General features: G+C 34.2%; 1 protein-coding gene and 1 pseudogene across 2 annotated transcripts; both read left to right on the top strand.

The window, feature by feature from the left end:
• Nucleotides 1-5,943: 5,943 nt before the first annotated feature.
• On the top strand, nucleotides 5,944-6,641 carry LOC143537341 (uncharacterized). The gene is made up of 3 exons (XM_077031130.1): nucleotides 5,944-6,078; nucleotides 6,172-6,208; nucleotides 6,385-6,641. The coding sequence occupies exons 1-3, from the start codon at nucleotides 5,944-5,946 to the stop codon at nucleotides 6,639-6,641; spliced, it is 429 nt and encodes a 142-aa protein (XP_076887245.1).
• A 2,685-nt stretch (nucleotides 6,642-9,326) lies between these two features.
• LOC143537352 (KIN14B-interacting protein At4g14310-like) lies at nucleotides 9,327-13,930 on the top strand (annotated as a pseudogene). Its single transcript, XR_013136041.1, has 3 exons — nucleotides 9,327-11,040; nucleotides 11,884-12,494; nucleotides 13,237-13,930. The product of XR_013136041.1 is annotated as a KIN14B-interacting protein At4g14310-like (transcript).
• Nucleotides 13,931-18,833: the final 4,903 nt, after the last annotated feature.

Here is an 18,833-nt window from a genome sequence, read left to right on the forward strand (position 1 = left end):
AAGGAATACGGAGTCGCTATATATAAAAAGATTATTAATATTAATATTAATATTAATTAATTGAATAAATAAGAATAATGGATCATCATCATCGTACTCAGTATATCCCACCAATAGCAATGCTATGGTAGGGTCTGAGGAGGGTAAGATGTAGACAGCCTTACCTCTATCCCATAGGGATAGAGAGGCTGCTTCCGGTGAGACCCTCGGCTCGATAGTAGTTTTGCATCAAGCCTTGGACATAAGACACATAACACTCAATCATCGGGACACCGGCTGATTGGTGCATGTGCCCTTGTCTTTCGGCTATCAACGCCACCACATGATGCCTGATTAACCTTCCGCCACTTTTAACGTTATTTTCACGTGATTAGTAAAATAACGTCAAAATTAGTGCAATTTTACTTTTGCCCACCCAAGGGTTCATACATATATACATTATATGTGCGCACCGCAAGCAGGGCGTGTAATGTATAAATCAGGTAATGACCTCAATGGTTTTTTTTTTGACAGCTAATATCCAACCATAGTTGAAAATGGAGTTGTTTACTAACCATTCTATCTTACACTAGAGTTTACAATAATCCATTTTGTGTTTGTGGTTTGAGTTAAACTATGGGGATTCGTGTATTTTTTTAAGGATTTTGTGAAAATTATCTTATGGTAGCATTTGATTCATGGAATTTAAATAATTTGAATTGGAATCGGAAGACATTGCATTCAAAATTATGTTTGGTTGGTAATGAAGGGATCTGATACGGAAAATATTCATTTAATTTGTGAAAATTTTAACGAGTTTTAATTATTTTGTTTTGATTTTTCATAAGCATGAAGCAAAACTTGAGAAAAGGAAAACTTACTAATTATGAGTTTGCGAAATTTTAATAAAAAAAGATAAACACATGAATCAAGAAATTCCATTAGAAATATAAAAATAAAACAATATTTGGTTGTACATGTCGTTTCATGTTGGCGATGGTGTGGTAATTCTTATGTTTCTCGCTCTGATTTAATCTGAAAATTGTAATGTTTGGTAGTCAAAAATATGAACATTTAAAAAAGAGGAGCCCAGTGAAAAAATACGGTCCGCCTTCAATTTATATAGGTTTAATTCAAATTTTATAAAAAATACACAAAGAAGGTAAAGTAAACTAAATTTAGTCTTAGGTTGGACCCTTGTATAAAGCAGACTTGATTAGTGTATATTTGAGCCATGACTCTCGGAAGCATACGACTTGATGGACCTAGTTGGAGGAAAAAATTTGCATAATATTATGGACTATGGGAATTGTTGAATTGATATTTATACTACTATAATGTTCTAAATCTTTAAACTATGGTTATTCAGTTCATATCTGGTTCATAACTTGCTTGTATTTGACTCACTAAAAATTTGATAGCAACTCAACTTGAGATGATTTAGCTCGCGTTAGGTGACTTGGATAAATATCGAAGTCAAGTTTGAGCTCAAAATAACCCAGTCTAATAAAATGTTGTTATTAATTTTCTTTTATATTGATTGGTTATCTAGGGGGTGTTTGGCCTAGCTTAAAGCTTATAGCTTTTTTAGCTTTTCTTTATAAAATAAGTTTAATTTGGTGTTTGGTTGAGTTTTTTTAGCTTATGTTTATAAGCTTATATAAGCTAATTTGAATAAGCTTATTTGAAGATGGTTTTTTAGCTTATTTGTTTAATGGGGTAAATTACTCATTTGCCTTCAAATGATGATAGATTAATAATATTGAAGCAACTTATTACTAAAATAAATTAAATAATGATGGATTTAACAACTTATTAATAAGTATAATCAACTTGTAGAATATAAGCTAATCCAAACACTTAAAGTAAACTTATCAAATAATAGAAAATAAACTATAAGCTACTATAAAAATATAAGCATAAACTAAAAAATAAAAGCTAGGCCAAACACCCCCTATTATAAAAGATTTATGCAACTTGGTTATTTGTTGTTAAATTGCTATGAGTCTTATATGAAGAAAACACCAAGCTTATATAGTTCAACTAACTTACCAAAGTCACAAATCGACTCATGTAGAATACATGCTTAGCTTTCAGCTCGTGTCAACCCGGTTGGTTTCGTATTTTATTATTTTAATAAGTTCTTCCAAAAATCTTACACTATGTGTGTGTTTTTAAATAAATTATTAATAAATAAACTTATAAATCATTTTTAAAACAAGCTTAATTTTTTTTACATGATACATGATATAACTTTTTATTATTATTATTTTCACTTTGAAATTGTTGTGTATTTATGTTTTGAAAAGTGTGAACAAAAATAGTTGGAAAGAAAAAGATTTAACATTTGCTATTTTTGTTTTAAATGACAAATGTTTGTTTTCTTAGCGCCAAAAGTCCACATCAGGATCATACAAGTCGGTTTCTTTCTTTCAACTGGGCCCCACTTTGCAAATAAATGCCTCACGCTCTCTGATATAATTCTTGCAGACTAGACTCGTTCTCCACCGTCGATCAGATTTGTGACACGTGTCATCATAAAAGCAGATAGTACATAAAAGTCAACATTGTTCACAAATTTAGTCATTGAGAGGTCCCACATGCTCTAGCTCTTTGTCCAAACGTCAACTGATGCCTGCTGATGTGGACTTTGGAATTGCATACTTAACAAATCAGTCCTTATACTTATAGTTTGTGTTATTAAACGAACAAAAACTCAAATAATTTAATTACACAAAAGTCCTTGTGCTTGCTTAGGTTACAAGTTGGGCACTTCTGTTTTAGAAATGATTGATTTTGGCATACACTCATACCCATACATAGGGCTGTCAATTTTACCTGAAACCCAACCCGAAAAATCTGTACTCAAACCCGAAGTAATCTGACTCGAAAAACCCAAACCCGAGAAAAGAATAATCTGAACCCGAACCGAATCGATTGCTTATTATTGATTTATGTTTTCCGTCTATTACTAATAGCAACCGTAATCGAACAATCAAATCACGCCCGATTAAATACGATTATGGTTTGAGTTAGTTTTACTTTTTTTTTGAATAGTTTTATCAAGTCGGTTAGTTTATTATTTGATTATTTATGTTATAAGCAAAGTAAAATATGTTTAAATTTTAGCATTGTAGCTTTTAATTTTTTTTTGGTTTTGTGTGTTTTTTTTCTAGGATGCTCAAAACCCGATTAACCCAACCCGAATTAACCGAACCTAAAAAACCCGTGAGAGATTTGGGTTGGGATTCGGGTCAAGATTTAAAACTTTGAAACCCGAAGAACCCGACCCGAAAAACCGAAACCCGACAAACGAACCCGAAGAACACCCCTACCCATGCATGTATGGTTTCTTTCACTAAAAGTAATCAATTTCGATAAAAGAATGATTAAGGATAAACTAAGCAAGAATTATGTCCAAGATTCTTAAGCGGTTTGGTCCTTCTATGTTCACGCCGGTCTTAAAGTTTATAACATTAGCGATTAACTATTTCTTGATCACCGAAGATAGAATTATGTCTAAATGCTTGTCCACGTTGATAATGTGGTTATAAGACAAGTGTTGCTGGCTCGATTGTTGTTTGTCAAAAGAAACATGTCCAATTCGTGTGTTAGGGTGGAAAGCCCAAATAGTTACAACAAGGTTGTAGTGGGCTTAAGGGGTGTTAAGAAGTTTTTAATAGGTCTGTTAATGACCAAGTTAGGGTTATCAAATTTCTTGTTAGTATAATTTGTGTTAGTGTTTCATAAGAGAGTTGTAATGGAGGTTTTCAAGTTATATTTCATCTGAGTAGCAATATTGAGAGTTTTGCATGTGCGTTTATCGTTTGAGTTTTATCTATTAGTATCATACTACACGCTAATGATTTATTGGTCAGGGCAATGCCTTCTACAATTATGGCATCTCTATCATAGTACTTTGGATTAAATCAAAGAGATATTAAATGAGATAATATGGATTCTAAAGTGGATCCGTAACAGAATGAGAGTGTATGTGAAATTTGACAAATGTTTCACTTCAAATATTTAAACCAAATAAGAATGCTGAAAAATTATTACACAAGATTGAACTCTCATTATTTAGAGCGGCACCATCTTACCAAACAACTCAATATAATTGGGCTACAAGCTTTTGGATAAGAAATCTTTACCTTAATGTGATTTTAGAGAACTTTAGTTCAAAACACTCTGCAACCATTAAAGAGAATATGTGGGTGTCGTGATTTGTAATATATTTAAAAAAGTTTAAAAAACGTTAATCATATAAAAAATTAAAAATAAAATCCACGTCATCACTCCATCAACATAAAAAATATACCAAAAGAAAACATGTTAAAATCTATAATTAAAATTAAAGAAAAAAAAGTAACCATACTGACAAATAACTCTATCTTGCTAAGGGAATGGTAGGTGGATATATATTGTTTTGACGTATAAAATAGATAACTTGTGTACAAAACCAACACAAATCAAGGCATGAAATAAGGTTCCTGAAGTTCAAGTGTTCAACACTTGGCGTGTGTAATCTGTAATGTGCAGAAATCATGGACATGAAAACAACAGTTAACTTGTAGCATACTTTGTGAATATTGACCAAAATCTTAAAAGAAATTCTCTTTCCCGACACGTACATATTCAAGTATATTCAGCACAATAATTGTTACGAGATTTTAACTAATACATGGATTCAAAATCTGCTTGCTTAAGAAAATAGTTGGTGATACAAATTTCTTATACGGCTCAAACCTAACACTAGTGTTTTACACTTGCACATGTAAGAATTGAGAAACTATGTGTTTTACTTTTACATGTAAAAGAATCATTGTTACATGTAAATACTCTTTCTTACTTAATATTTTTTGTAGCTTTTGCATATAAACACATAAAAAAGTCGATTTAGTAAAAAAAAACATAAAAAGGTTAAAATTTGGGTTGAGAAAAAGTTGAAAAAAGTATATAAAGGAAACACGATGAAAAAGTAACTTTTATTTGAGGTGCATTTTAATTGTAATTATTTTTAACATTTTCTGAAAAGTATATAAAGTATTCATATACTTTATCTTACTAGCTTATTATATATTGAGACATGATAAACACAAAGGAACAATTATTGAAATAGTTTGAGAAAGACTGAAAGAAGCAACTGATGTATAGAAGTGAAGATTATAAAAGTTTTATCACTAACATACTAATGAAAAAACATTTTTTACATCACTAATCATTTAATTATATATATATTCTTTTGATGCTTCATATATTATTGCATCATATCTTATTATACCATATCATATGCTCTATTTATATTATATTTGTATAAAGTAAAAACAAATTTATATTTGTGGGTCTGACCGAGCCTAATATATGAAGCTCAAGGATTTAAAGCTTGTTTCATAAATAAGTTACAATTTAGGCTTAAACTCGGACTTAAACACGCTTAAGCTAGACTGGATTCGACAAATTCTTGAAATGATTGAAGAAACACTCGTATGGGGTACCAAAATATGGGTTTAAATGTTTAATGCCCATAAAAATTTGATGGTTCCTTTAAAAATGGGGTCATTCATGGTTGACATCCATAGACAACAAAACATTTCCTAGTTTCCGGATTTACTAAACTTCTGTCCTTTATAGTTTTATTCGATTTTTTATTTCTATTTTCTTGTTGTCTTGTTGATCAGAATGATCATCTTGGCACATTGTGTCCCATGAGTTCGTAATTTCATGTTCTAATTACATACAATTTTTATAATTTTTTAACGAATAGCGAATTAAAGACCGAGGGATGCTAATTGTTATATTTGAAGATGATAACCTTTCTATGATCACAAATTGAACATTGTTCATCAGCACGGCCATGAAAGGTTTATTAAAAGGCCTGCGCTACATCTCTGAAATATTTGGTATATTTTTTATGTTTTTTTGACCGTTATACGATATGTGTGTCATTTGTATATGTTTTGCGTTATGGCTCATGAATTCTTTGGAATTACAGAGGCAGATAACGATAAGGAACCCGAGATACAAATTGGGGCGCCCACTGATGTAAAACATGTTGCACATATCGGTTGCGATGGACCTTCTTCCAGTGCTCCAACCTGGGTAATACCCTGTGTCTATCATATAAGTTGTGATCGTTCATTTCAATGTTTTTTTTTTCTTTTTGGTACAATACTGTTTCTGTGTGTTTGACAGATGAATGAGTTTCAAGGATCATCAGACGGGACTTCAGGTATATTTACATGGTTAATTGTTTTTAATAAAACTAATTATTTCATAACATGATTATTCGCCTTACATGTTCACTAGTTAGACCATTCTTAAAAACTATATAATGTTACAAATATATAATAATTTTATATAGGTAAATATTCAATATGTTAATTATTTTCACTTGTAAATATATAGACTCGATGAAAACTCCAGATCGTCATGACAAGTCAAAGCAATCCAGGAAACAAGGCTCTAGCATTTCAGTAAATTCTTCAGACTCAGACGCAAAGCCAAAAAAGAAAACCTTGAATGATGAAACTAGCCATGGTAGGAGGGCGAAAAACTCGACCACGGAGTCTGAGTTAGGGTCACAAGAATCAGGGGCGAAAAAGAACCGAAGGAAAAAGAGAACATCAAGCCGAGATCCGTCTATCGCTGATGAAACCAATTGATAAAGTAATGAGATGTAGTTTAAACGACAAACACCCAAAAAAACATCATGTTTACAACATCATAACATGATTTGTAACAAACTTATATTGTGTTATAGGACTGGAAATTGTTTTAAACTTATATTGTGTTATAGGACTGGAAATTGTTTTATGTATAAACCATTAGAAGATGATCGTCATCGAGCTTTATATTTCCCTTTTTTTTGTACGTATGCAACAATGAGAATTGTAGCGTTAATTTTAGTGGTTAAATATTAATGTGTAATTTCCCGTTCACTATTGCAATGGTTAGATCATTAAAAATCGGTCATAAAAAGATACATGTTAGCGACAAACATTATATCTATAATTTACTATTTTTATTAGTAAATTGTCAAAATATATCTATGACTTAGTGGTCTAATGATATTGAATTATTGATACGGTGTTTGTCCCTTTAAAATAGAGATGATGAGTTCAAGTATTTGCAAATACAAAATTTTAAAGATTTCAGAATTACAAAAATGTAATATATTGTTTGAATGTTCCATGCATGTGTAACATTTTTAAAATAATAAATTAATTAAGTTCATATAGTCACGTCAAGTTTTATATTCTATTATTTGTTCTATTGAATATTTGAAAATCAATTTACTTACGTAAGATAAATTTTGTATCCATGTAAAAATGTTTTTTTCTTATGAAACAGAAGTTGTCCTTGTCAAGCTTTACATGATATTATTGTTTAGCTTAACTTATTAGTTTGTCGTCGATATAAACTTTTATCCAACACAAAAAAGAGAGTATACTATCAATCAAATTCCATTTTATAAATATATCATCCACATACTTAAAACTTATCAAAGTTTTAATTATAAAATGAAATGCTTATTAGACTATCATGGGAGAGGTGAAATGTGAATCATGTGGTAAATGTAAAATTTTTGTCCACACTTTCTTCGTATTCGGCATCAGTTGGGGATGATCTTTATTTCCCTTTGTTATTCATTTAGTGAGGATGAACCAGTTCCTGCTCGGTTTCAAACTCGGTTTCAAGCATCTGAGCCACCTTGGATGAGTTATACTCCCCGTATGTTGATGTTTTGGTACGAGCATCTGAGCCACCCGTCAAAAGGATAATCACCCACTTTGTTGATTTCAATACAACCTCCCACACCTGATATTGACTCACAACTCACAACTTTTTTTTATCAACTATTGCATATCTAAAATTAAAACCCAAGATCTGTATGACCCTTGGCCCATGGGCCACACTTCAACGCGTTATAAACGTTCAACGTGTAATAACTTTTGTTCTCAGAGGTGTTTGGAATTGGGATTGCTTAATTTCACCAACTTATAACTTATAAACTTTTTGAGAAGTAATAAGGTGTTTGGGATTGCTTATATTGTGAGATAAAAAGTTTCATAAGTTATACTTTTATAACTTATTAACTTAATAAAAACTTATAAGAAAGTAAAATAAGTAATCTCAAACATCCCTTCAATATTGTTATGCCCATCCAACCCAATTGCTTTGTAATTTGTATGTTGTATAAAAATTAAACAAATATATCTACAAACATATTTATTATCTAAAACTAAAATCTCAAAACATTTAAAATTTCAAAACTTAAAATAACCAACCAATCACGATTCTTCCCAAAGCACAATAGAATTCATTCGTACACTACAAACAGTTTAGTATCTAATATGACAAAATGTCATATGCTCACGATGGTTCCACATAGAAGAAATCATATTCTAGCTTTCAATCTTTCACACTCATCTTTATACTTTCAGTTACATCTTCATTGAACCGTATTATCATGACACCAAAATATAAAGTCATCAATCTCTCATCAAGTGTAACAGGCGACATGTGTCCATTGGGTTTATTTTTCTTTTAACGGGCAACAGACAGATAATTGCCTAGATACTTTATATGAGGTGATCCAATGACAAAAGACCACCGCTAGCTGGCTCAACACAGTCGTACAAAGCCTTTAAAAGACTAAAAGTTATCTGCGGTTAAACCATGCGTAGTCAAAACTAAACACCCAATTAAATTATGTTATGTAACGTCCAGTCAACATTTCAACACTAAAAAAAACAAACAATTATGGTGGTAAACTATCCACAACTTTTCTATAATCATTAATTAGCCCCCTTCCTCATATCTCTCTCACACACAAAGTACCTCATTCATCACGTTGTGTACACAAAGTTCATCACCAAGATGCTAGCCAAAACGCCATTCACAATTTGTCGACTACGCTTGGTCTTACAAGAAAACCCATCAAACTGAAGGTCCACCGGTGGTAAAACTCAGTTGTCCTCAAGAACGAATTAGATATCACAAAGATCTTGTTCTTCCTTCTTTGCGCCACCCATACCCTCTCCAAAATATTATTTATAGGAATCAAACCCGAACGTCTATTGAAAAGAACCATATTTCACCTCATTGAAAAGGACGAAATAATAATAATAATAATTAAAAAAAAGAAAAAGAAAGGAAAGTCACGTGCAACCATATAACACGTCCATGTCCAAATCCATCTAACCGGGTACCCAAAAAGTTCAAAATCCAAAACACATTTCCCGCTTAGAATTAACCTCTTCAAACCCTAAAACAAATAACCACAAAACATCAGTATCCACTCAAACCCTTCGCAAACTCAGCGATAAATTATTATTATTATTATTACTATTATTCAATAAAAACACAATGTCATCATCCGTCGTACGCCGGCCAAAAGATACCGTAACCGGCACCGGCGCCGCCAAGTCCACCTCATCAAAAACATTCAGAAGCACAACTCCGGTATCAGAACGAGTCATCTGCCGTGGTGCAGGATCTGTAAACATGTCCGCCGGAAAGGAAAACATTAACAGTTGCAGAGCCACTTCAAGGACACGTGCTGCCGTGAAGCCGCAGAAACCGATCGTTCCTCCGATGGCTCGAGCCGATAAGGATGGCGCTGAGCCGCGTGCCAGGTGGTCGACTGGTGGCCGTACAGCAGGTAGAAGCTCTAGTCCTTCTGAGTTTAATAAGATTGCTTCTGATATTCGTAAAGTTAGGGTTTCTAGGGTTTTGGGTGACCGAAATGAGAGAAGTGAGAGAAGTGTTAGTGCTGGTAGATCGGTTAGGGTTAGTGATAGGGTAGGTCAGCAGAATAAGGTGTCGTCTAAGTTTCCGAATTCGAAGTATGGGATAGAGAGTAAAGTTGCGAATTTGAAAGGTTCGGTTGCGAGTTTGGATAAAAAGAATGAAAGTTTGAAAGAAATGAAGCCGAAGCTGGTAAAAATTCAAAATGTTAGTGAAAAAGAGATAATATCACATTCAGAGGCTTCGAATACTCAGTCGAATTCGGATTCTGTTATGAAAGTTTCAGAGAGTGTTAAGTTGTTTGAGAAGTTTAAGTCGAAATCGTCTGGTTTAAGGTCTAGTTTTGCAAGTGAAACGGAAGATAATGGTGTTCGTTTGAGTTTTAGTGGCTCTAGTGGGAAGCTCGGTAGTGTGAGTTGTTCTGATGGTCTGAAAGAGAAGGGGACGGGTGAGGATGTTACGAGTTCACAATCGAGTGTTAAGTATCCGAGTAAACTGCATGGGAAGCTTGCGTTTTTGGAAGAGAAAGTTAAGAGGATAGCTTCAGATATTAAGAGGACAAAGGAAATGCTGGATTTGAACAATCCCGATGCTTCAAAAGTGATGCTTTCTGATATTCAAGAAACGGTTACAGGGATCGAGAAGGCAATGGGTGATGTTGTAGGTGGTGAAAGTGGTGAGAAGGAGAAAAAGGGCTTATATAAGGTACATGAAAGTGAAAGTTTGCAGATTACTGAGGAAAAGAAGGATAGTTCAATTAAGGAATCAAGTGATACAAAAAGTTCAGCTAAGGGATTGAATACTGATGAACTAGAAGCGAGGTTCTTTCCTCATCATAAGTTACTCAGAGACCGGTCAACACTAAAGGCACCTTCAGGAAGCAATGAGACTCTTAAAACTGAAGTTTTTTCAGCTGTTACTGAAACAAAACAGGAAGGTAAACTGTTGGGTGCCACTGCTGAGAAATGTATCGCACCCAAAGTTACAATCAAGGGTGATTTGGAGATATGTGAAGTTCAAGAAACGGGTGATACTGTAAATCCAAAAGGGCGTGATTCTTTTAACGCTTTTAGTGGAAAAGGTAATATTGACACAATGCTCACAGCTAATGAAACACTTGAAGATTGTGATGAAGAAGAAAATAAGGCAGTTATGATATATGTAGAGGAGATAGACGATAGTTTCAATAATCAATTGAACGAGATCGGGCACAAGGCTTCTACAGGTGGATGGTTTGTATCAGAGGGAGAGTCGGTTTTGCTTGCTCATGATGATGGTTCATGCACATTTTATGATGTTGCCAACTCTGAGGTACTAAATGTTGATATATTTTATGTGCTAGCATGCTGCATTAGTTGTAGATGACATATTTTAAAGTAACTTCTTTTGATTGTCATTTTCTTACAAATCTGATTATTTTTACATAAATAGTGAAGAGAATGAGAATCATAATAGGTTTTTGCCAAATACTGTCTTCAAGTTTTGATAATCGATTTTAACCCACATGGCATCATCCAAACACCCCCTTAGTTTGTCATGAATATTAGAATAGGCAAAGCAGGGTTGCTATATATTAACTCCAAATCAATTCATATGTTAAAAATCCAAATTGTCCTTTTGGAACCCTAGATAGTAAACTAGAAATTTAATAATGAGTGTTTTAACTTGTCTGCTTACATGGGTATAATATGCTTATTAACACCTTATTCTTTTTCTGTCAGTTATTTACTCTTATTGTTGGAGTAAAATGATGACCAGTTTAATATATATGGTTGATAATTCCAACACATCTACTTATGAATACATCAACTTAGGTAATTTTTCATCTCCAACAATGTCATACGGGTCAAGCTATAAAATTTAGCTAAAAAGAGAACGTGTCATACATTTGAAAGCCATCATCTTTTTATACATTCATCCTTTTAAATTTCTTAAATTTGAAACCTTTATTACCATGGTATATAGACTATAGTTGCTATACTCATACTTAATGCATTGTATGTAAAAGATGTACTAAAACTACCACAACTTGTCTGACCGCTCAATTTGCTATCTCTAGTGTCCACATGTGGGATTTACTGGGTATGGTTGCTGTTGTGGTGTCCTCATGTTACAATAAACTATTTTATATAATATTATTCATCATTTATTCAGGAAAAATCCATATACAAAGCACCAGCTGCAATTTCACCTAACCTATGGAGAGACTGTTGGATAGTTCGTGCACCGGGTGCAGACGGTTGTTCTGGAAGATATGTTGTGGCTGCATCTGCTGGTAACAGCATGGAATCCGGCTTTTGTTCATGGTACTTTTACACCCAAGAAATCAAATAATTTCACATAGAAGAGGGATTCACCAACACAAGAACTGCACTCGCTTCAGTATCCAACAATGTTTTAAATCGAAGACACGATTTATCAAATCTGACACCAGAAAACCGACAATGGTGGTATAAACCTTGTGGTCCACTTATTATTTCAACGGCTAGTAACCAGAAAGGTGTACGGATATATGATGTTCGTGATGGAGAGCATATTATGAAGTGGGATCTGCAGAGTGTTGTTTTGGAAATGGAGAATTCGAGCCCAGTGCAATGGAGGAACCGGGGGAAGGTGGTTTTGGCAGAGTTGGATAGTGTTTGTTTATGGGATGTCGGGTCACTTACGCCTGAACGGTTGCTTTCGGTTTCTGCTAATGGTAAAAAGATTACAGCACTTCATGTGAATAATACTGATGCTGAGCTTGGTGGAGGGGTTCGTCAAAGGTACGTCTTTTACTGATTTTTGGTGTGTTTGAATGCTCGTGTTTCTTTGTTTAACTTTAACCAAACGAACAATCAAACACAAAGATTTAAATTAATTGAGTTTCTTGTTCTTGTTTGTTTATTAAGAAAATGAGTGTGTGTTTGTCTATATTCGTTTGTTAATAGTTTAAACGAACGGTTCACGAATTTAAACGAACACAAGCAACGAACTTAATTGAGCAAAAGAAACATGAACATCAATACGTTGGAACAAAAAGTTGATAAATCTAGACTAATTTTGTAATTGGTGATATATTAATTTTATATAACTAGACTAAATTGTCACCGTTCTTTTTTTTATTGAATATGTAAACAAATAAATATAAACGAACATAAACAGGCAAATATAAACAAACATTCACAAACATAATTAAGTGAAGGAGACGTGTTAATGTTCTTTTGTTTAACTAAATGAACAACAAATTTTTTTCATGTTCGCTCGTTTATTAAATAAGCAGACTTAAACAAACTTCCCACCTAACGGCTCAATATTTGTTCGGTTGGTTTACAGCCTATATTGGGTTGTGTTTTATTTAAACATGCCAACCCTGAACATGACCCATGTTTTAAATGGGTTACATATGCCAACCCAAAACCCGATTTAGTGTCGTATTGGAAATTGCCACTCTTGTATACATGTATGTATATAACTATATATATATGTACATGCAATCATGTGATGACTCAATATTTTGCAATACAGAGTAAGTTCATCAGAAGCAGAAGGCAATGACGGTGTATTCTGCACATCAGATTCCATAAACGTTCTAGATTTCCGTCATCCATCTGGAATCGGGCTCAAGATTCCCAAATACGACATTACTGCCCACTCGGTTTTCTCTCGTGGTGACTCCATCTATATCGGATGCAGCGGCTCCTCCTCATCAACAGCAAGAAAACCACCATCATCCTCCCAAATCCAACAGTTTTCTTTACGCAAACAGAAACCTTTAACCACCTACAACTTACCCGAATCTAACTCACACCCACATTACAAAGCCATAACCCAAGTCTGGGGCAACTCAAATGTAACCATGGGTGTGTGTGGCTCCGGGCTGTTTGTGTTTGATGCATTGAAGGATGATGGAATGAAACCGTCAACGAGTGGTGAAACAGTTAGAGAGACTGTTGGGCCGGATAACTTATACTGTCCTACGTTTGATTATATGGGATCACGAGCTTTGCTTATATCGAGAGATAGCCCTGCGTACTGGAAGTACTTGTGTTAGGTGATGTTAGTGGTATTTAAGTTTGTGTAATATATGTTTGTCACCAAGTGTGTGTTTGTTGCTGTTTGATGAACTGTTTTTTGGTTTTTTTGTTACATTTTGGTATGTAATGTCCAAGACAGTTTAAGTTATCTGTTTCTATAAGTTTGGGCGTTTTGCAGCTTTGTTCTTGCTTCATTTTATTAGTCGAGGTTAAATTATTTACTAGATTTAGTTTGTGTTTTATCTATATATAACATAATAGTATTATTTTTCCTAGATCATTTTGTTTAAAGAATTTGAATGTTATTAATAACAAGCTTTATAATTATACAGGCACCACTAGCTAGTAGTTACCGCCGAGAATAACCTCAACTTTCAAGAGGCAACGGGACTTCGACATTGATGCTACGTTACAATCAAATCCTAACCATAGAATATACGTGAATAAACATGTACAGTTTCAGTACTTCAAAAGTTCAAATCATTTAGATTTACAAATCTAATGGGATAAATAGTTAAATAAAAAGACCGGGTCGGGGTTAGACGATAATGCGTTCTCTCAATTATTTTTTTAGGGCATTCATGTTAGAGTTTAGAGCCTATATATCCATCTTTTCTATACAATATTGTAGCAATTATATGTAGAGGTGGACAACAAAACCGGTTCCAGGAACCGGTTCGGTGGAACCGAACCGGTTCCTACCCGTTTTTCGTAGGAACCGGTTCGGTTCCGTTTCAACCCGACGATCCGGGACCGGTTTGACAAGTTTGGAGGTGGACCGGGTAGGAACCGGAACCGAACCGGAACCGGTTCTGGAACCGGTTCGACCGGAACCGGTTCGGAACCGGTTCTAGCCGTTGGAGTAGTTCTAGCCGTTGGGAAACGGTTTTATGGCCGTTTTTTGACCGTTGGGGTCAAAAATGGCCGTTTTTTGGCTCCCCAAACACCCCACTACTAGTATAAATAGGTATTTGGTGTAATGGGTTCATCACAACACTCAAAACGCAAACCCGAACGCAAAAAAATACAAAAAAACGCTATTACAACGTTCTGAGTTCTCTAATCTCTTGTTTTCTCTTCTTCTATATTCATATTTGTTGTTATGGCTGCCTCACAATCATCGGTTGGTCAAGGTTCCACCGCCGGACCAAGTTTCGTTCGTATTGTACCTCATAATCGTAATCAAGAGATTTGGTGCAATTGGGATTTGGTTGAATTGAGTGACCATTCATTGAAGGCTCGGTGCAAGTTTTGTGGGATTTATTTAAACCCACTTTCGAATTCAAATTTGAAGAAACACATCGAAAGACCGTATTGCAGAGCGTTGAAACAGAACGTCGAGTCGCAACAAACGCAAATGGATAGTGAAGGCGGAATATTTACATACCAAATTGATCGAGTTCAAGATCGTATGGCGAAGTTTGTGATTCAAGAAGATTTGCCGTTTAGCCACTTCGACAACCCTCGCTTAACCGCCATGATTCGAGATACGCTTCAACCACAATACACTCACGTAAGTCGTCATACTCTTAAACGTTATTGTTTAAAATTGTGGAAGAAGGCCAAAGAGGTACTAATTGCATATTTTGAAAATATAAATACGGGAATAAACTTAACTACTGAAGTTTGGTCGGCTCCACATGGTCTACCCGAATCTTATCTTTGTGTCACCGCTCATTGGGTAGACCCGTCATCGTGGGAAATGATGAAACGCACCATTGCTTTCGAACTCTTTGAGTATCCACATACGGGAGATAATTTGTTTGAAATTTTAGATTATGTTATAAAAACTTATAAACTAGAAAATAAAATATTTTCAATTGCATTTGATAACGCGTCGAATAATACATCGGCGGTTGATAAATTAAAATTAAAATATACGCCGATTTGCAATGGTGTATTTTTTCACTCAAGGTGTGTTGCACATATCATTAATTTAATCGTGCAAGACGGACTTGCTTCGGATGAGGTTACATCGGTTATAAACGATTTTAGAGTAATGCTACATGAAGTTTTTAAGAAAAGTAAAAAAAGACAAATGGATTATAGAAAATTTTGTAAAGATACGGGAAGAAAAGCTTTGGGAGCTAATTGGGATGTACCTCATCGATGGAATTCCACTTGCATAATGTTTCAAAGTGCTTTGAAACAAAGAGAAACTTTACAAATGTTTCATTCTAGTCTTGCCGAGAATGATTTGGCAATCCCCTTTTCAAATGAGAAATGGGAAATTATCAATGACTTATCGACTTTTCTTGAAGTTTTTAAAACATCAACTACGAAACTATCGGGAACGTATTATCCGACAAGTCCCTTGGTTCTTTCGGAGTTATTTTTAATCGTTAACAATCTTAAAGAATTTGAAAATAAAAGTCCAATGTTTTCAAACATCATATTACCAATGAAGTTTAAATTAAAAAAATACTTTCTTGAATTGCCACCGATTTTTACTTGCGCCGCCGCTTTAAACCCAATGTTAAATGTTACGGGGGTTGAATGTGTGATAGACGAAATTTTTTCAGCCTTAGATATGCATGAAGTTGACCCAAACTTTTCAACAGAGGCACAAAATGATTTTAACTTGAATTTTAAATTTATGTATGACTTTTATATAAATAAATATGGGTCAAACATACACATGCCTACGCCGGCGGGGTCTTCATCAAGTTCAAGTGCTACTAGAGTACGAGACCCCATGATTAGCCTTATGAACACCGTTCGCAACGTAACGGCTAAAAAACAAAGGGGTAACACCCCTTTAAGCGAACTAGGAAGGTATAGTGCATATGATTTCTCTACCGGTTTATCCGAAGAGGAATATGGCACTTTTGATGTTTTGGCTTGGTGGAAGGTAAAGGAAACCGAGTTTCCGATTCTTGCCACCATGGCCCGTGATTTACTAACCGCCCAAGCTTCTACGGTAGCTTCGGAATCTGCTTTTTCTCTTAGTGGCAGGGTAATATCGGTGAGAAGAACAAGACTGAATTCGGAGTCGGTGGAGATGTGCATTTGCTTGAAGGATCACTTGGACTCAATCGATCGTGTTCAACACGTAACCACTCTGGAAGACGAAACACCACTTGATGTTCGAGTGCACGACGAACAAGAAGGCGTTTCTACAAGTAATTCTGATGAATAAGTCGCCACTCAATAATTACGACGAACAAGAAGGCTTTTCTAGAAATAATATGTCACAACTTTATATTTATAAGTTTAATGTTTTGTTAGTTTGTTTTTGAATATTTTAAAACATGTAACCTTTTTTTTTTGAACTTCTTAAAGTAAATAGAATGAATTTTATGTTAATTGTTTTTTTTATTTAACATGTTATACAAATACGAATCGTATAACACCGCTCTTGATTATAATTCAGCATTTGACTTGCATAAGCCAAAAGACTATAATACATAGCAAACTCAACAAATGTAACACGATACAGATTTAAGTTCACCATTACACGATACACGATACAGACTAATCAATTCAAACACGCTGACACTCATAGCATTAAGTTCAATATGTTGTTTACCATTATTGCTCTGTGGGTGAACAACAAAAGTAGCATGAGCCTCTTTAGAAATCAGAAGAACACAAATCATCACCTACACAAGCAGCGGAAACGAAAAACGAAAAAAAAAATAATATTTTACACTGTAACCGGTTGGAACCGGTTACAGTGTAAGAACCGGTTTAGGAACCGGTCAGAACCGGTTCCACCGGTTCCGGGTCCGAGGGTTGGGGAACCGGTTCGGTTCCCTAACCGGTTCGACCATGGAACCGGTTTAAACAGTGATGTTGACTAATGGAACCGGTTCTGAACCGGTTCCGGTTCCTTTGACTAACCCGATTTGATCATCTATAATTATATGAATCAAATAAATCAAATTTCCTAATATCCGAAATAACTTAAACCTTTGTAACCGAAATATGTTGGTTATGAAATTTTAAATCCCAAACAATGTCATCGCCAAACTTTAGCAAATCCTTCAATTCGTACGATTATTATGTTTATTTTCTTGCATTTGATTTAAACCCAAATAATATTATTTAGTAACTTCTTATAGTTATATATAATGAGGTTGGATCAAATACAAATGAAATTAACGTGTTAAACGTGAGAATCAATTAGAGTAATCATATATACATATATAATTTACTCTATTTGATTCTCACGTTTAGCACGTTAATTTCATTTGTACGTTAACCTTCCTATATATATAATAATATTTAATTCTTTTGATTTATTCCTATATGTGTCATACCCAATACATGCGTGTGGGTAAGTGCATATATTATTACTAGACGGGTGCTCGCGCGATGCAGCGGGTGTTTGACCCTATTAATCACATAACAAATATGAGTGTTTATGGTTTAGTTAAAACCTTGAAACCCTTTAAAGCGTTCATTGGTTTGGCTTCTTTTTTCTTCTTCTTTTTTACTTTCGGTTAGTTGGTCGGTTACAAATATTGCAAAACGTAGTGAACGATTGGTTCGCGGTTTATACCGGCAATCGACCATATGACACCAAACCAGATATGTTTAGTTATATATATATATGATTAGGTTCATTTCAGAAGTATTTTTAGTGCGAGAAGTGCGAAAAATAATAACAACCAATAATATCTTTTCTTTTTATTTTTGCTTTAAATTTAATATGAGGGTGTATTGGTAATCTATTCCTATTCTTACATTTGGTAACTTTTAATTATAGAATTGTTACAAATATTATTTTCTTTGGAAAATATGATATGTTTATCACCAACATTAATCGATCAAAAACAAAAAAGACGACCCTTCTTCACGTTTCCTGATTACTATCAACACAATCGTCCATAAACTTCTACCTAATCCTACCCTTTCCACAATTCCATATTTCAAGCATCACATAGAAGCAAAAATGGCTAATTCCATTCTAATCGTCATCAAAAATCGCTTTTCCTATTTAGATTCTGACTAATTCAGTGTGCCCTAATTTTACCAACATGTTGATATATCGAATCAAACTCTTCAAAATCAGGTTTCATTTACTTAGCTTATATCAATTTCAAATTTGTATTATCCTTCGTTTTTATTTCCCAATTCGTATAA

The sequence above is a fragment of the Bidens hawaiensis genome, unplaced genomic scaffold (genome assembly GCF_021521415.1).
Source record: "Bidens hawaiensis isolate Kalapana, Puna unplaced genomic scaffold, B.hawaiensis_p1.1 tig00011184_1, whole genome shotgun sequence".
In the NCBI taxonomy this organism is placed as follows: Eukaryota; Viridiplantae; Streptophyta; class Magnoliopsida; order Asterales; family Asteraceae; genus Bidens; species Bidens hawaiensis.